The sequence below is a fragment of the Chaetodon trifascialis genome, chromosome 24, assembly GCF_039877785.1.
Source record: "Chaetodon trifascialis isolate fChaTrf1 chromosome 24, fChaTrf1.hap1, whole genome shotgun sequence".
Classification (NCBI taxonomy): Eukaryota; Metazoa; Chordata; class Actinopteri; order Chaetodontiformes; family Chaetodontidae; genus Chaetodon; species Chaetodon trifascialis.
This window is the reverse complement of record NC_092079.1, coordinates 14477986-14497526: the sequence shown is the minus strand read 5'-3', so window position 1 is coordinate 14497526 and position 19541 is coordinate 14477986. Positions and strand designations below refer to the sequence as shown.

The 19541-nt window shown below is 46.8% G+C and overlaps 1 protein-coding gene across 1 annotated transcript in view; it reads left to right on the top strand.

Annotated features, from left to right (window-relative positions):
• Nucleotides 1-360: 360 nt before the first annotated feature.
• The window catches only part of LOC139351964 (BCL-6 corepressor-like), a 31189-nt gene continuing 12008 nt past the window's right edge, over nucleotides 361-19541 (top strand). The window contains exons 1-7 of the mRNA XM_070993887.1: nucleotides 361-678; nucleotides 3141-3220; nucleotides 5024-8746; nucleotides 13575-13920; nucleotides 15513-15923; nucleotides 16222-16449; nucleotides 18778-19130. Of these exons, the coding sequence (XP_070849988.1) occupies nucleotides 3218-3220; nucleotides 5024-8746; nucleotides 13575-13920; nucleotides 15513-15923; nucleotides 16222-16449; nucleotides 18778-19130 (5064 nt within the window). The 5' untranslated portion in view covers nucleotides 361-678; nucleotides 3141-3217. The remainder of the gene's footprint in view (nucleotides 679-3140; nucleotides 3221-5023; nucleotides 8747-13574; nucleotides 13921-15512; nucleotides 15924-16221; nucleotides 16450-18777; nucleotides 19131-19541) is intronic.

The following is a 19541-nucleotide window of genomic DNA, read 5'->3' as shown; positions in this document are numbered from 1 at the left end:
AGTCGGAGAAGGGAAAGAGAGGAGGAGGATAAAGCCCAGCAGACAGACAGACGACGGGACCGGAAAGAAAGAAAAGAAATGTGGAATAATCCGCCAACTGCGCGCGCGTCACTCTGAGGAATATTTCCGCTCGTGGAGGAATATTTAAAAAAATATTTTTTCATTTGCGGGCTGATTTTTTTTTTCTGGATTTGTTCCCGCAGCTGCTTCCTGCCGGGACTTCAGGGAGGGAAACACACGCACACGCACGCACACACTCTGAGAGTTCAACCCGGTACCGGAGGGCGCGTGCACGTGTGCGCGCGAATGTGCGTGCGTGTCCGAGTGTGTTTGTTCGCTCAGCTTTAATTTCTTCTTAAATTGGATGTTTTTCAGACGGAGTTCGGCGCCGCGCGCGGCAGCTCTCGCGCCACCGATCATTCACAAACTGCTTAGTTTTGACTGATTCGGCGGTGTGTGCGTGTTTTTGTCTGTTTGCGTGTGTTGTGACTGTGCACGTGCGCGCGCGCCGCCGCCGTCCTGCATCAGCACGCGGCGGATCAATGAGGATGGATTTATTCACTTCAGCACGAGACGAGAAGATTTAAATGTGTTTTTGTTCCGGATGGATGTTCGGTCACAATTAACGAAACGGACACAGTGAAAACTGGACTGGACACCACAGAAGAAGAACAAAAGGTGAGTTTCAGGACATTTCATCCACAGTCATTCTGTGTTTTTCTGTTCGTGGACAAAATCAGCTGTTTGTGTGTTTCCGGTCACATTTGGTGACTCTTGTAAAATTCCTCAGGGAACTTTCCCTCCTGCTGTGGAACCTTTGGAATATTCCTGCTGGGAATAAAATTCCTCAAACGTTCCCGCTGAAGGAGTTTTACTGCAGTTTTTTGCTTTAATATTTCCTGTCCTGCAGTGTCATGTCGATAAACTTCATCTGGAGTTTCAGGATCTGTACTATTGAAGTTTTTATGGCTTTTACTGCAGTTTTTCGGTCTGGAAAGCCCCGCCCACTTCCATGTGGGCGGAGTCAACAGGTGCTCAGCCAGGTGACCTTTACTTTGTCTTTTTTTTTTTCTTTACGGCCTCTAAAATGACTCAGAGGACTTTGACGAGTCGACAAATCTTCAGTTTTTTCTGCTCGTTTGAAACTTTCAGAGAACAGTTTTGTTTTCTCGGACTGAACCAACAATCGACTGATTGATGGTGAAAATAAACATTTGATCTAATTTAAAGTCGTCATTGTGGATTTTTCCAAACCATGAAAGCAAAATCAATAAAACTGACGTCAAACTTCCTGTTAAAACGTTCAGACATTTTATTTAAAAAATCCGTTTTTTAATCCTGATATCAGGACGCAGACTGCAGCCTCTCGTCCTCGTGTTGGACGTCTCGTCCTCGTGTTGGACGTCTCGTCCTCGTGTTTCAGGTGCATCGCGACACTTTTCACAGGTATGAGTGACGGTGATGCTCCACCTCGGACGAGTCGTCTGAACTTTGTTGGGACCCGATTGATTATTGATACTTGTTCATGCGTGAATCAGTGCGTTCTACTTCGGGCATGTTCCTCATCATCATCATCATCATCATCATCATCATCATCATCATCTTTATCCAGCTGAGCTGCTGGACGCCTTCATCCTCCTCCTCCTCCTCATTTTATGGGATGATCTTTAACGATTCCAGCAGGGAAAGCGCTCATTTAATTTCACCTGAATTTACCTGAGACTGCCGCACGGAATCCTGGGAAATCTGCTCGTGGGGCCGAGTGGAAAAAAATACTGCCAACATCCGAAACTTCATTTTCCTGAAATGTGAAGTTCAGTTCAGCCTCGTTCTGATTCAAGGGTCAAATCATCATCTTTAAACCTGAAACGTGGGCTTCATGCAGTAAAAGTACACAAGTGTTGTCAGCTTGATGCAGTCAAAGTACTGTCTGCGTAGTAGAATGTCTCCCGTGTCTGATTCTGTTGGAGATACTTTCAAATACTTCATATACTGTTCGCTCGTTTAGGCCAGTACTTGAGTACGTGCTTTAAATACATATACAGTACTTGAGTAGTACATGTACTTTGTTACATTCCACCACAGAAACACAGTTTTTATGGAGAAAACAAAGTAAGTTTCCCAGCTGTGTGTGTGTGTGTGTGTGTGTGTGTGTGGTATGATGGATGAGCATGGACGCCACACACACACACACACACACACACACACACACACACACACACACACACACACACAGCTGTCCTTCAATAGTCTGGAGATAAGAGCCGTTATTGAAATCCCAGCTCCCTAACAGCCATCAATCACTGTGCGTGTGTGCGTGCATGTGTGTGTGCGTGTGTGTGTGTGTGCGTGCGTGCGTGTGTGTGCGTGTGTGTGTGTGTGCGTGTGTGTGTGTGTGTGTGCGTGTGTGCGTGTGTGTTCGTAGAGCGGCGCTGATACATTTTCTCTCTGCTGGATTATGACTTCCTCGGGAAACGAGGCGACGTGCCTTATCAGTGCTCTGGCTGGGCGATAAAACACACACACACACACACACACACACACACACACACACACACACACACACACACACACACACACACACATTGATGTCGAGCCTCGTAACATCAGTGCAGACAGACAGCTGTGTGTGTGTGTGTGTGTGTGTGTGTGTGTGTGTGTGTGTGTGTGTGTGTCCTGTCTTGTCTGCCTCGCTGCTCTCTGCACACCAAACTCCATTGACTTTCTGCAGAATTTTAGCGGTTTGACTCTTCGGCTTCTTTTTGTCGTGTCGCATCGAGAAAACGGAAACACGTTTTTATGGTTTTTGTTGTTTTTGTTGTGCTTTTTTGTCCCCAAAGCCACAGGGTTCACAAACTAATTTGTAAATGTGAAGAAGTCACATTTCTTGATGCACTCTTTGCACCCTTTCACCCATTTCTCAGTTTTGTGGTTTGAAAACGTGTCGTGCAGAAAGGAGGAGGCTGCCCGCGTGAAAACGATGACGCTGTGTGAAGATGTTAGCGCATGTGGCTAACTGAGGAGGTCTGGTTCTTTGCGAACGGTTTCTATTACAGGATGACTTCCTGTCCCGAAACCTCAGCGTCGGTTTCAGTCAGCCTTTGAAAATTCGTCTCATGTGGTTTTCTCTGCCTCTGCAGACATGGCGGACTGAGCGGCGTCCTCGAGGCAGACGGTCCCGTCTGAAGCAGAAACCAGAGGACTGCTGTCTCACATCATGGTAAGGTCAAAGGTCAAGTTTTGGTTTCTCTCCTGCTGATGTCGCCACGTATCAGCCCAATATTTATATAAAAAATGGAGCTTGCCAGCTTCGGTCCGGCGACCTGATGCTGAACCTTTAAGTCTTTTATTTCTGTCTTTTCACTGTGAGTATCTGACTTTTTAAAATCAGTTCTGTCTCAGGAAATGTGACGACGCTTTGCGTCACATGAAAGGTCTCGTCCTGTTACAGAACGCCACGGCGGCTGTGGCAGCAGACAGATCCGTATTCGTCACGTTTCCTCGTGTTGTTTGTAAAAAGCTCCGCTTCCTGCAGGAAGTCGTTTGTGGGCGACGGCGCACTCGAGCCGCTCCGCGCTTCGTCTTCATTAACTCCCAGAATCCAGCGCTTCGTTTTCCTGCAGCCTCGCTTTTCGGTCTCTGAGCGAGTGAAGGATCATTCCACTTCCTCCACCTCTCAGGCGGCCACCCAGCTGTCTGGATAATTTCCTAATGGCCCTGCGGCTGATAGCCAATCAGGGATGGTTCACGACGCTGTGTGACAGGAAATTCAATTAGGCTGTTTTTTTTTCATTTCTCTCTCTCTCTCTCTCTCTCTCTCTCTCTCTCTCTCTCTCTCTCTCTCACTGCCATGCATTCCCTTTGTCTCTCGCTCTCTCTTTGTTTATCTCGTGCTTCCTCTTTCTCTCTCCCTCCCTCTCTCACCCCTGCCTCCCCTCTTTTTTCCTTCCATTTCTGTTTCCTGTCGAGGAGCTCCGGCCGTCGTTTGTCGTCCAGGAATATTAAAAAAAAAAGCCATCAGTGATTTTTCTCTGTGAGAGGAAAAATGAAATCGCAGCCTTCGTTTCCTGAATTGATTCCTAAATGATTACGTGGACAAAATCCATTTTCCTCCATTTGTTCCTGTTTGATTTCAACCACGTGCGAGCGAACGGTTTATTTCAGAGTTTTTACTGGACTAACGGGAGAATCGTTCAGTCATTTCATGTCCAGCTGATGGTTGGTTTCGATCAGCTGTCAATCCAGCCAAAAGGAAAAAGTCATGTCAGAGCGATTTTTAGCATTTTTATCAGAACGTCTGCTGATTGAGTCAAATGAGTGACAGCTGCAGTCTGACTTTGTCTTATCAGCTCATCGCTCGGTGGTTGCTCGTATGTTACTGAGTGGATGCTAAAGCCGGGAACACCACCTGAGGACCACACAGTTATTCCCATCAGCATAAACACACACATTTCGTCCATTAATTGAATACTTTATTTACTGGAAAACAATGTCAAACTATTTTGATTGATCCTTGAAATAACTTTTTAATAACAATGAAGTACAAAGATTCACTAGTTCCACTGAATATTTGCCATCTTCTATGACCGGAAACTGAATTTCTGAGCAATATTTGAACAAAACAAGCAAATTGAAGACATTTTCATGACTCTAGGAAACATTTTCCAATCGTGTTGATCAAATAACAAATAATTAAAATAATCCTGCGTTGCAGCCTCTGATTTTTTCATCTCGACAGTCAGAAATGAGCCAATATTGAATGAGGTAATAGGGCACAAACTCGACGACAGGTAGACTTTGATTAGAGTCTCAGTACGTCGTGTGGTAACCCCTAAAAGTCATTGCAACATGAAACCCTGCATGTTTCTGTACTAAAACTGAACTCTGGATTCATCAAACCAAGCATACCTCATTCTGTTTCAGGTGTTACGACGGGTTTTCAGAACTGTGTCCTTCATCAGAATGGTGTTGTACAGTCATTGTGTCTGTTTTGCTCATTTTGACTCTGCTCTCCATGTTGTAGGTGGATGCCAGCACATCTTACAGGATGAACCCGCTAGCTGCCCTCAGCATTGACCGCAACGCTCTCGTGGGGGAAAATTACCGACCCCACGGAGGAGTTTTCTACCCTGGCATCCATCCTCTTTCTGGTGAAAAGCCCCGGGAGTCTGGCAGTTCTCACCCACTTGGCTATGATCTCCTGTACAAACCAGATGCAACTCTTTTGGATGGCCAGAAATCCGCAAATGGATATGTTGGACTCTATAAGAGCCCACCATCAGGCCTGCAGAAACCCTTAGTTGTCCCTGCTGCAGGAGCTGATGGCCTGGGGCTGGACCGCCGAATTCTACCTAATGACAAGCAGTCGGAACTGGGCCTGAATGGTGCTGGCAGCTTCCTGAGATTGCCCTGGATCAGCCCTTATGCAGATGCAACAATGTACCCCTTCTTGGATATGGCATACAAGGCTTCTTTCCTGTCCCAGCCATCGCCCTTCATCCACCAGCAGCTGGCATATCAGTCTCTGTGTGCCGCTGGGGCAGGAAGCAGTACAACCGGGGAAGACAGACTTTTCTACCTGCCTCATTATGGTCCGGCCCATATCTCATCCCCGCTGGGCCCTCCAATAAGGATCCATACAGCCACTCCAACTCCTGCTGTCCTTTCACCCTTGCCCCACTGCCAGGACAAGGCCCTACAGGTGCTTGGTCCTCAGGTACATCAGGAACAATCTGCTTTCAGCACTAGTCCACAGATCCACCAGGAGCCCCAGCTTCAACCTGTTCACCATACTGAGCGACAACATAGCAGCAGTAGTGCAAAGTCTGGTCAGCCCACTTGTACCAGCAACACTGTAAGCAGCAAAAGTGGTGGAAGTACCGGTGCCCCTGTTAACAGTTCAGCTAGCACTGCTGCCATAGAGTCATCCCCAGTTACCCATCCTTGCTCAGTTCTCCCACCCCAATCCCTCAGCAACACCAGTACAGACCTCCAGAAGTCGCTTTACAGAAGCACCTCCTCATCCTCAACCTCTCTTTCGGTGTCCCACCCCTTTTACATGGGCAGTCTGAGCTCTGAGCACTGCTCTCCCATGCACTCAGGCACCAAGAAAACCAAAGATGCCAGCTCAGACTGCAATAGTGCAGAGAAGTGTATATCACCTGCAAAGACATCACTGGACCGAGCTGTACCTCAAAAGCCTGCCAAAAACCCTGGGGAAAAACCTTTGGATCTGTCTGCCAAAGAGTTGGAAGGATTCTCAAATGGATTCTCATCCAGATTAGAGGCCCTGTCCAAGTTAGGGTATTTACCACCATCGCGGTATGGGCTGTTAGCCAGTCAAGACCAGCACTTAAAGGAGGGTCTACCCACACCTGTTAGCACGTCAGCAAAGGCTCCTGATCATCCTGAAATGATCAGCTCAGTTCCCTCCCCGTGGTTGGTTCCGGGTGCTTCCATAGTTGCCAGTTCTGAGCACAGTAGAGGCTCCCAAACTGTGAAAAACAAGAGTGTAGATCATCATCCACAGCCTCAGTGCTCACCTGGGTCCATGGCAGTAGAGGGAACCAATCTTCCTAGCCCTGCTGCAGGGGGAAGACCCTCTGCATCATCTCCTTCCCCAAAGTCCAAAGTTGAATGGCCACGTGTTGAATTTGAGAAAGTCCACCCAAGCAGTAAAGGAGCAGCTCATTCATGCCCTGGAAAAAAGAGTGTAACTCCTGTTAAGCCAGAGGCAAAAGAGAGCCAATCTCATCCACCACAGCAACATGAGTCGCATGTGGCAAATGGAAACTCTTCCAGTCAAATCTATGGCGACTCGTACCTACCTCCTGGCTTAGGTTACACAAACCGCTACATCCCATACTCAGTTGCTGAGAGTATGTCCTTGCAACGTATGACCATACCAAGTAAAGCGCCTGTCTATCCCCACCCGGTCTTGCTTGGCAGCAGCAGCTTTTATCCACCTCGCATAGCACCAAAACAGGGCCTTCCATATGGAGTGCCTCCAAATCAGGGTGACTTTGTGACATACCAGAGTTCCCGGGTGGTAGCCCCCCCACCTGTTTCCTCACATGCAGGTCTTGACCGACTTGAGAACCAGGATAAAACCTGGAATGCCGAACCATACGGGAACGAGGAAAGACCGGATGCTGACAGATCCCACAAGAGTGACAATGAAAGAGACAAGTCCACAAACCAAACCATAAAGGCTTCAAGCAAATGCCTCACTTCTGCCAGAGATGAAATAGTTTTCATTGACCTTGTGCGTGATGAGGCAGATGATGATTTGTCCACCAATAAGCACAGTTCCTTATGTAACAAAAGAGAAGATTCCTCCAAGCGTGGTGGCAGTGACTGTAACTATATCCAAGATGGATGGCCCCCAAAAGCCCCCCCTGTCAGCGAGGCTCCAGAGCAGAGACAAGATTTACCTCCTCATCACAAATCTTCTTCACCTCCTTCTCCTCATGAGATCTCAGAGGAGATCCCAGGACAGGAGGAGCCACTTAGTCCATTCCCTGACATCCCAGAGGAGCAGACGCTGCGTTGTGCCCGAACTTGTCCACAGCAGTTCTCTAGAAAATGTAAAACTGGACCCTCTGATGGTGCTGGGGACTTGATAAGAGCCACAAATGGTAGGAATAATGATACTGATGAGATGATCACTGATAACGATGTAAAGTCAGAGGCCTCGGCCAATAAAAATGTTAACCCTGAGCAAAACCCTCCTCGAAATAACAACTCATTGGTTTTTTTAAGCAACGAAAATGGTTCTAGTGACTCTAACAATTCCAACATCCCAGGAGCAACATGTACAGTCACCAGCAACTGTCATTCAGACAGTCGAATTTGCAGCAGTAAAGGGCTGGCCTGTCGAGATTTCAGGCCAAAGGCCCCAACATGCAGGACTTTCAATCCCAGGGTTCCAGCTGGGGGAGTTATGAACACCAGGGCTCCACTGAGTGTTAACATCAACCCAAGAAGTCCCACATCTAACAGTGGAGTTGTGAACAGTCCAGATCTTGTCAACAGAAATTTTGTGGGCCCATGTTGCAGAAATTTGGCTCTGAAAACTCCGGCTTGTGATCCCAGAATTTTAAGTGGCCCAACTCATGGAAATAACAATCCTTGTACTCCTAACTGCAACAGCATCGCTCCCAGATTTACAAATTGTGAAAACCACAATGCTGTGCCCCCAGTTTGTGGAAACATCACTCTCAGAGCCCCTTCATGTGGAAAGAACTGTTATAGTTGTCCAAATTGTGGAAATTTAGTCTCTAGAGACCAGTCTTTTGGAAATAACCAGACCTGTATAAATAACAATCCCAGAGTCCCAACATATGTAAACAGTTTTTCTGTGGGCTCAACCTGTCGGCACCTTTCACCTGGCAATCCTACCAATGGAGGATTTAACAAGATGCCTGCAGATCTGACCCCAGAACCACCAGCTAACAAAGACCTAAAATGTGAGGGCCTTTCTTCCAATGACACAGAGCCCAGGAGAGAGACGCCAAACTCTACCCTCACCACTGCAAGCTGTGGAGATGGAAAGAAAGACATTCATGACATGATGGATCCAATGGCAGATGAAGATGAGGGCCCTGGCTGCAGCAAGAACCGGCGCTCCGGCCTCACCAAACGCATCGCCAACTCATCCGGTTACGTCGGCGACCGGTTTAAATGTGTGACCACGGAGCTTTACGCTGACACCAGCAAGCTGAGCAGAGAACAGAGAGCACTCCAGGTAAGATCCCGTCTCCAGTCCTCACTCGTCAATTATGCAGCGATAGTCTGGTGAGACGAACGGGCAAAGTCTAATTTTCACTGGTGGTCTGAAGTTGAATCGTTGCAGCATTGCTGCCTGTTTGGGTTTATTTTCTGATACTGAATTATTGTGATTATTGTACAAGTCTGTGTTTTACCCAGTGATCAATTATTTTAAACCAGGATGTCAACACTGTAGACTGAACCCCACAAGGTTTGGTCCTCATGCAGGTAAAGACACAGAGGACTTCCAGTAAAGTTTTTTGAAGGCGGCAGGAAATTGTAAGAATTGTGTTGGTAGGAGGTGGTTTGAGGTAGCAAACTCCTCCGGACATGACAACACAAAGGTCGTGGATGGGTAGCACGCGTGACTTTGAGCAGGAGATTGGAGTTTGCTTTCTGCCCCTAACCATACCTTAACCACAGTCTCAATGCCACAGTAAGTCATTTTGTGATTTGTGTTATATTTGGTGATATTTTACGGTTATATTCTGGCTTGTAATGAGGACGCTATCGCCACTCTAGCATCAGCATAACCTGCTGTCTATGGCAACGTTATCTTACCTTATGATTGGTTTTGACAGGACGTTTGATCTCAGTCTTTATCAGATGCGCTCGCATGTCTCACACAACAGATTTGCTCTCATTTGAATGACTCACCCAGCTCAGCTGTGTCTCACAGGTGTTACTGTGATCTGAAGTATTTATTTGTGTTTTAAGTCTGTTTTTTTCAACAACACACACCTAAACACAGGGTTTATGCACAATAGAAAGGCACTGGAACAGCTACCAGGACCCCCAAAGACAGGGGAGGTGTTTGAATCTGGTAGGAGACGTCGTAAAGAATTGTCAGGTATATGGAAGTGTTTCGAGGAAAACTGCCTTCTCCTCCTCCACCTCCTTCATCTCCTCCCTCTCTCTTTTTTCTGTTTCTGTCTCCAAATGTTTGGGGTCGTGCTGAGGTCGATTCAGGATAACACACCGGTGGTATGAGTGTGGCTCCAGGCGAGTGTTATCCTGCTGGTTTTCCCCCCAAAAATGAAGAAAATTGAGGCGGAGAGGAAAGCTGTCTCCTCTTTCTCTCCGTCTTGTTTATCTAAGTTCCTTCTTTTCTCTCTTTGTCCTTTCATCTTTCTCTCTCAATATCGGTTGTTTTGCTCTATTTTTGTTTCTCTGCCTCTCCGTTCGTCGCTTGTTCTCGCTTCTTGTTATTCCTCTGTTTCTCTTCACCGTCTCGTCCCCTGGAGATCCCCCCTTCAACCCAAATTAAATCTCTCCATCCTCCTCCCCCTGTTCATCCTCCTCTTCCATCCCTTGGCAGATGGAGGAGGAAGGAAAGTGGTACTTTTAATGAAATCCTCCTCTTCCTCCTCCTTTTTTCCTCCTCTTCCTCATCCTTGGAGCCCAGATTAGCCTTGACTACTTTAACCACACAAGCACATAACGTTTGCAGTCTGCCTGCTCTTGTTTTCCGAATGGAGGCTGGTTTGTGTTGAAGGAAGAATAAATAAATAATGAACTACATTTCCCATGAAGCATCTTCTCTTATATTCAGAATAAAATGATTGCTTCTGTTCTCTGCTGAGTGACAGTGTACACAAGTCAAACACTGATGTAGTTTTGTCTGAATGTCTGACTTTTCTGAGAAAACATGAAAATCATGAAGTGCCTTTGATTTGAGGAACATATGACTGAGTTGTTGTTTTTTTTTAAGTTTGACCCATACGAGTTTGAAACAGATACACAGATTTGGACCCCTCGATGGCAAAAAAAGCTGAAATTCAAGCACTGAAAGAGCTTCAGTCATTTGAAGCACTGAAGGGAGTTGAAGTGACAGGTGAAATAGGCACTGAAAAAAGTAAAGTGAAGGTGAAAAAATTGAAAGGCTGGAGTTAACATGTTTACGCACGCAATTTACGCACTGAAAGAAGTTGAGGAGTCAGTTCAAGTTAAAATAACAGTTTGAAAGAAGTTAAAAAACTGGTTTTGGACAGACAGAAACCTCCTAAATTCAATGACTTGAAAAAGGTGGATTGTTTTAAAATAATTTCTGGAAGACAAAAAATGACAAATTTAATCAGATCATTGGACAAAGTACTTTTTTGTGTTTGTTGGTGAGATGGCAGATTTTAATTTCTTTAATCAAATTCAAAATATCACAATGTCCGTGAAGCGTCTCTCTCAGCTGTCTCCCTCCTCTTAGTGGACTTCTCCTGACGGAAAGCTGAGCTGTCAGGCAGTTTTTTCTGGAAGGCTATTTGCTTGGTCAGTCGTGGCTCCTGGAGGAGGCGGCGGCGGTGGTGGTGGAGGAGACGGCGGAGGGGGCTTACTGCTCAAATTAACTCACATTTCGCTCCTACGTCCTTGGATGCTGCCGGCTCGGAGCAGCAGTGTTGGATGGATTTGTAGATCGTTTCACAGACCATTAATTTTAAAATGGTTTTGTGGTCAGGGCAGAGTGAGGTGAGCGAGAAATACTGGCCTGTCGGGGAGCACCGAGAGTGGTTACCGAAGGGGACCAGTGGTTACCAATGGTGCCGAGGTTTGGTTTGGTTCATCTTAGTGTGGGACGAACATCCTGGATAATGGAGAAAATGTCTGTTTGAGTTTCAGTTTAAATCATAAATGTGTTGACAATCAGACAGAAAAATCTGTTTCCTGGTTGGTTCTTTTCTTTCTTCAAGACTGAGACATGTCTATTTCTAGTCCATTTCTAAATTAAATGCACCTGAAGTGTCTCAAAATGATATGTATCAGAGTGAAATAATAGATGAAAGTTCAAGCACTAAAATGAGCCGAAGTGTTAGTTGAATGAAAGAGCTGAAAGGAGTTGATGTGTTGGTTAAAGTGAAAGTGAAGAAAATAGATGAAAAGACAGTAGGAGTGTAACACTGAAAGGAGTCAACATGTGAATTGATGTGGAGGAGTGAAAGCGTGATCAGTAAGTGAAGTGGTAGTTAAAACAGGCACTGAAAGAAATGCAAGCGGCAGATAAAAGGAAGTGAAAGTAGTGAAAAGAGTTGAAAGGCCACTTGAAATCCAACCGTGAAGGATGTTAAAGTGTCATTTGAAGTGAAACTATGAAAAGGAGTGAAGGTAGCAGTTCTAAACGAATTTGAAGAGGCAGAAAAACAAACACTGTAGGAAATGTAAGTGGCAGATGAGATATACGTCAAAACACTGAAAAGATCAAGGAGTTGAAGCATCCGTCAAGGTGAATGCACGGAAAGTTGTATTATCAGGAGAAGAGAAAGTACCGTGAGCAGTTGAAGTGTCAGTTGAGGGGTAACCACTGAAAGAACTTGAAGTGTCCTTTGAAATGTAAGCATTCAAAGTATAGTCACCGAGAGCGTAATTCAACGCAAGCACCAAATAGATTGAAATGCCAAGCAAAGGGGAAGCACCGAAAGAAGCCGAAGTGTCCTTTAAAGTAAAGGAGTTAGTGTCCGTTCAAGAGAGAACATTAAAAAACACCAAAATGGATGGAAAGAATGGAATGAAATGAATTAAATGTCCACGTCTCGTTCCTGCTCTTCAGAGGATGAACCCTGAAATGACCCTGTGAGCGCCATCCTCTGGACGTTTGTAGCTCCACTACTGATCAGACTCGAGGCAAAGATGCATCATCAGGATGCTGTTTGTTTTGAGGGTGCGATGAGCTCTGCAGCCTCTAGGGGACGCTGGCAGCACTGAGCGCTTAAAAACACTTTAAAGCTTCTCTCTTTGGAAACTTTGAGTGAATTTAGCGTTATGTGAAGAAAAGCAGGTTTTCTGGAGCTCATCCCAGCAGCACCTGTTCGCAGCTCCACCAGCTTTATGTTTTCTCAGTCTGTGTGTTCACATGCCAACAGAGAGGTGTTTTTCCCTTCACAGCAGCAGAGTCCAGGGTCACAGAGTGAGTTTTGAAAGTTTAGACTTTCTGGTGTGTTTGTGGTTTAGGGCAGTGAAATCCTGAAGCTTCCCGAGGCTCCAGCTGCCGGAGAAAATGGCCAAGAACTCACCTCTGGCTGACAGCTGCTGTTTAAATCTGAGCATCACTGAAAGTCTGGAGTTAAAGCAGAAAAAGTCCAACAAGTGTTGGTGATGTGGGCAAACACAGATTCTGTTTAAAGGAGCAATCCCCCAAATATCCACCAAAGCAACCTGCTGTCAATCAGGCAGCAACGACGCCTGTTTCCTGATGCTGTTAAATGTTTCAGGCACTGGAAAACAAGGAAAACCTCCCAGTTTTAACTTTCAGACAAAAAGTTGACATTTTCAGCCCTCGATGTTTGTTCTCCCTGATGTTTTCAACCACTGAAAGAAACTGAAGTGCCAGCTGAAGTGAAGGTGTTGAAAGAAACTGAAGTGCAGCTTCAACAAGAGCTGAAAAATAGCAGAAAGGTCAGTTGAAATGCTTCAAGTTCTAAAAGGAATTAACAGTCAGTCGATGTGGAGCTCTGAAAGCAAAAGCAATAAATGAAGTGGCAGTTAAAAAAAGCACTGAAAGAAATTTAAGTGGCAGAAAAAGTTTAAGCACTGACAAACGTTGAGTGGCAGTCAAAGTGCTGAAGAGGTTTCGTCCCAGTAATGAAAGGAGTTGAAGTGACGGAGGATCGTTCAGCTCTGAAAAATGTGTCAGCTGAAGTGAGAGTTTGAAAGACACTTAAAGTTCAAGCACGACAAGGAGTTGAAGTGTTGGTTGAACAGGAAGTGGTTTGAGGAGTGAATGTGCTGGTTAAGGTGAAGACAGTGAAGTGTCAGCGTGATGTGAAGGTCTTCGTTCTCACTGATGATGTTGAATTTAGCCTTTTTTGTGTTTTCCTCAGCGTGCTATGCTGCGTTTCTCTGAGCTGGAGCTGAAGGAGAAAGAGGGAGGAAAAAAGGAAGAGGAGGAGGAGGAGGAGGAGGAGGAGGAGGAGGAGGAGGAAGAGGAAGGGATGACAGCAGCAGCAGCAGTGGCGACAGAGCTGGCAGAAGGCCAGCGGGGAGACGGAGGGAGGGAAGAAGAACACAAGGAGGAGGAGGAGGAGGAGGAGGAGGAGGGGATGAAGAAAGAAGGAGGAGGAGGAGGGGGGTGGGAGCACTGCCAGCAGAGCGAGGGGAGGCGAGGAGGAGGAGGAGGAGGAGGAGAAGGAAGAACTCCCTCTGCAGCCGCCGCTGAGGCACAGAGAGGTAAGAGGATTTCCGGAGAGCTCTGCAGGATGACGTGCACACGCACACACACGCACACACACATGACATTAAAACACACACACACACTTTTTGAGGTTGATCTCACTTGCTAGAAGTCGTTCGGTTTCTTTGTCTCTTTTCTTCTGCGGTCTGTGCGTGCGTGCGTGCGTGCATGTGTGTGTGTGTGTCTGTCTGTCTGTCTCACACACACACACACACACACACACACACACACACACACACACACACACACACACTGAACTCTTGGTGCACTTCGCTCGCTTTAAGCCGAGCACACCGCTGCCCTCATTTTCTCCAGGAAGTCAAGTGTGCACATTCAGACAAACACACGCGCACACACACACACACACACACACACACACACACACACACACACACAACATTTGGTGTGTTTTGTGATCAGTTTAAAATTAGGTGGAAATCAGGAAGTTAATTAATGACAAAAAACTGTCAGACTGTAATTAAAATTCAGTCCAGAGTCCAGATCTGAAAGCAGGTGAAGACAATAGAAGGTTTCCGGCTGAAATGATCAGATTTGATCAAAAATATCAGGATATCAGGATCGTTTTTACCTCATTTTTAGCAGTGGATGCACAGAGAGTGGACGTCAGCTAGGCCTGATGCCTCTGATCTGAAGAGATGCTTCAGTTCAATGAAACTTCCCTGAATAAATGAAGGTTAGAAAACAGCTAAAGAGGACCGAACACGGGACCTTGTGGGACTCCACGGGACGTGTTTCCGAGACATTTAAATGGTGCAGATCCGTCTCAGGGACATGAACTCTGAGTGTTTGGAGACGTCCAGATTAAAGTGATGTTAAATATCAGGAAGGCTTCAAATTAAAGACTCAAATCTTTCGATTCTCTTTAATCTTGAAGCCTTTGAAAGACTGAACACCTTTACGTAACGCTGCATCCATACACTGTTTTTAATGTTCTGTGATTATGGATTATTTCCTACAAATGCATTATGGCCTTGATTATCAATGATTGCTGCTCATTGACATCCAGTTAATGCTTGTCTGCAAATCAAATGTGTGGATGGATGGAGAGAGAGAGAGAGAGAGAGAGAGAGAGAGAGAGAGAGAGAGAGAGAGGAGACGGGAAGATAAAGACATAAAAAATGAGTGAGAGACATAAAAGACAGGAAAGATCAGAGAGAGAGAGTCTTTGATGTGCTGCCTTTCAGAGCGGAAAGCAGCTCAGAGTGTCCATGTGGAACCTGCTGAACAACCGGTTTTCTGTAATCAGACGTTTGTTGAAGGTCAAAGGTCACAGACACCAGCCTGTGAAATGAAGGTTGCGGGTTTGAATCCCAGGCAGTCCAAGCTGCAGCCTGTTGTGTCTTAATGCAGATAAACTGAGCTCCATAAACAGTTTCCACGTCTCAAGTCTGAGATTTTATTTTTAGGCAGAATGTGAGAGCGAGAGCAGCGAGAGGGGCTGGAGGTGCAGCGGAGTATCATCTGCATGTTGACGCCATCTGTTCTGACGTCGGCGTTCACGCTCATGGTTCAGAGCAAAGACCGGCGTCAGGAGCTGAAACTAACTGGATTTTGTTTGTCTGTGAAGGTTTTCATCCATCCTGCTCTCACAGTCGCCTCCCCGTCCTGCCGCCGTGCCACCCCTCCAACAGCCTCCAAGAGAAGGAGGACGATTCAGTGGAGGTACAGAAGAAGAACGAAGAGGAGGAAGGAGGTCTGCAGGAGGAGAGAAGGACAGAGGAGAGGAGTTTTGTCTCACAACCACAAAAACAACAGCAGAGGTTTGTGTCCACAGCCAGAGGCCTGTTTCAGGGAAACGCCTCCACACCGGGACTCAGAGGTTCGAATCTCAGCATGACGATAAACCGGAGGCGAATCTTTAGTCTCGAGCCTTTCCACCAGAGCAGCATCACCAGCAGCCGGCTGAAGAGAGGGAGGGAGGAGGAGAGGGAGGAGGACGACACGATGGGGAACCACAAGAAAACCAAGTTCACCACCGGTAAGAGTTACCCTGGATCGTGTCATCAGTGGCAGTGAGGATCTGGTCTTTGGTGTTCCACAGGGTTCTGCTCTCGGTCCACTCATGTTCTCATCACACAGAGTCCATGCATACGAGAACCAATCACAGGCTCTTAAAGCTCTGCATATCACTCATACCTGCACATCTGTGGTGCCCGATGACACATTTTACTCTGATCATTTCTTGATTACTCACTTGGTTTTAGTTTGTTTTCCTGACCTTTGATTGGTTGTTGCTTCATCCCTCCTGACTGCTGATTGGTTGTTATCCGTGACAGACTCGACTATGGAGGACGTGAGGAAGCTGAAGGTTTGCATTGAGCTGAACGGGCTCAGACTTAACAAGCCCCGCCTCCCCAGGGAGCTCAGCCAATGGCTGCCCTCCAGCCAGAGGTCAGCTGAGGTCGACGGGAAGTTCAGGATGGACATCCCGACCATCAGGGGGAGGTCAGAGGTCAACGGAGGCTGGTGCGACCGCACATTTGTGAGGAGGGACGACCCGAGAGGTAAACACAGCAAATCACAAAGTGTTGCGGGTTTTTTAACTTTTTTCTGTTTATTTATTTATTTACTGCAACAACTGAACTTCCATCTGAGGATCAATAATTATTTTAATTATTATTAATAATTATTTGTAGTAATAATAATAGTCGTCGTGCTACTCGTGGTAATAGTACAGTTAATTGTACAAAGAGCTCTGCATGGTTGAACCAGGATTAAAACATGTCAGGAGGCCGTCAGGTGACCAGACTCATCCAGGTGACCAACGCTAACGTGAGGCTAAATGTTAGCGTTGGTCAGCTGAAGCTGATTTTTCGGGAGGCTTTTATTGTGAAGGCGGTCCACAAAGTGTCTCTGCTGCTGATGAAATCTGTCTCCTCTCGTCTCCCCGCCGTCATTGGCTCTCCTCTCCATCCCCCCCCCCCCTTTTTCCTCTCTGATCGTCGGCGCTCACAAGTGGAACAACGCCGCCGATCTGTGTGTGTTTTGGTGTGTGTATGTGTGTGTATGAACCCGTGGCGCACTAATAGCCGTCTAACATCTCCCAGATGGAGCTGTCACACACACAGGGAATGTGTTTCAGCCTCCTCCTCCTCCTCCTCTTCTTCTTCTTCTTCTTCTTATATATTCTTCTCAATATTGTTCTTGTTGCACAAGATAAAAACTTGTGTATAAATGAATATAATAAGTGCAGAGGAGTAAAAAAAAACATAATTTAACGCAGTGAATGCACAATGAGTACTTTTACTCCTTAAAATTTAAGTACAGTATCCTGCCAGTACTTTCACTCAGGTAACATTTTGAATGTGGGACATGTACTTCTAACAGAGTATTTCTACTCTGAGGTACTGTTACTTTTTAGGTGTGTGTGTGTGTGTGTGTGTGTGTGTGTGTGTGTGTGTGTGTGTGTGTGTGTCCACACTGATAAATAATTTAGCAGATGGAAGTGGCGTGACTCCCCAAAACAACCTCTGGCTGTGTGTGTGTGTGTGTGTGCGTGTGTGCGTGTGCGTGTGTGTGTGGGTTTAAGGTCAGAGTGAGTCTCCAGAAAGTGAATGAAAGTCAATGTGATGTCCCCAGAAGTGATGGAAACACAACTGTGCGTGCGCGTGTGTGTGTGTGTGTGTGTGTGTGTGTGTGTGTGTGTTTCCTGCAGGCGTTTGCAATGGAAAACAGAAAACTCTCTCTCTCTCTCTCTCTCTCTCTCTCTCTCTCTCTCTGTCTGTCTGTCGGTCTCTCTCTCTCTCCTCCCCTCCCCCACTATCTGCTGCCTCGTTCGCCCGCTCGCTCGCCCGCTCGCTTGCTGCTCCACTCAGGCGAGGAGGCTCTGGCTTTCTTTGTTCCTCTCTCTCTCTCTCTCTCCCTGTCTCTTATTATCTAACTCGTCCCCCACTGAAGGACAGACAGCAGCTCATTTGTTGGCAAGGGCGAGGAGGAAAATCGTGCACGTACATGCGCACGCACACACACACACACAGAAGGAGGATGAGGAGGGTTTCACATGATGAGTTCAGGTGGAGTTTTCAGTCCAGAGTGTGTGGAGGCAAATGGAAACGTTCAGCTTTGCAGTCACAAGCTGTCAAATGTCAACACACACACACACACACACACACACACACATACGAAAGACGTGTTTTTACATTCAGTCTGACTTCCTCGTCTTCCTCGTCTTCATCCCTGATGTCTTCAAATAAGTCTTAAACACAAATTCACTTCAAAAAAGATGCACAACTTCACTGAGAAACTTTTCTTCATTGTCGCGGTGATCAGTGAGCGCTGTCTGTCCATCCATGTTTACACCGCTAACAGGAGCAGCTAGCAGGAGCTGCTAGCAGGAGCAGCTAACAGGAGCAGCTAACAGGAGCAGCTAGCAGGAGCTGCTAGCAGGAGCAGCTAACAGGAGCTGCTAGCAGGAGCTAACAGCTAATTTAGCAGAATGTTCATGGAGGTCGTTATCAAATCAGGAAACAAATGTAGGCTTACAAAACAGGCTCAAGTTGTCGCCCTCCGCTGACTCACTCCACCAAAGCATTCTGGGAAGTGCAGTTCCACATCTTGGAGAAGGAGGTACAATAAGGAGTCACATCTGTTCGTCAGCATGTTTTCAGTCGTGCTCTGCAGTTGAAACACTTCTATTGATCCTCTGACTGTTCTGCCTCAGCTGGATTTTGTTTGCTGCTAATTAGCAAATATTAGCATGCTAACACATTAGCTAAGATGAATAAGGTGAACATCATCATGTTAGCATCCTGATGCTAGCATGGCTCCGCTGTCACAGCTGAAAACGATGTGTTCTGACTTCCTTCTTTCGATCTTTCTCTCATTTCTTTCAGTTTTCCACATGGCCCCGCCCTCTTCTCCCACCCATCTCCCCCGGCAACCGTTCAGCTCCGCCCCCCGGCAACCCATCCCTGCATCCTTCACCTCCCTCACCTCCTCCCGCCTCCAGGACAAGCACCAGAAGCTGAGAGAGAGCCGCAGGGTCTCCAGTTTCCTCCCATCATTACCTCCTCTTCCTCCCTCCTCCTCCTCCTCACCTGACCCCCATCTCTTCCACTGCCACAACGACGACCACACCAAGCCGAAGGGCAAGCGTCCCTGCAAGACGAAGCACACGGGAGGAGAGACAGTGAGGGAGGAGGAGAGAGACGGGGGAGGAACTGACACTGAGGAAAAGAGTGGGAAGGTGAGTGAGGAGCGCTTGTTTTCCGTTGTTTAGTTCAGTCACTGCGACGCACAGCCCTCAGTTTGAGAGCGCTTGTTTTCTTGTTTAGTTTGAGCCTTATAAACACATGCAAATGTTGTGAGTCAACATGACTCAAACACCCACAAGCTCCAGCACCCCCCCCCCACAGACACCGGGGGGAGAAGGTGGGAGTGCTTGTTTTCATCCTCAGTGTCAATTCATCTCTAACAAACCTGAAGGTGCGGAACAGTCTGGAGTGTGCAGGTACCCACATCAAACGCACCTGCAGACTCTGGGGAGAAAGGTGTTTGGGGAGCGCTTGTTTTCTTCTCTGGTGTGGAGCTGCGTGAAGCCCGAACACATCCTCTCAGGGGGGAGCGCTTGTTTTCTCGTGTTCAGCTGAGAGTTCGG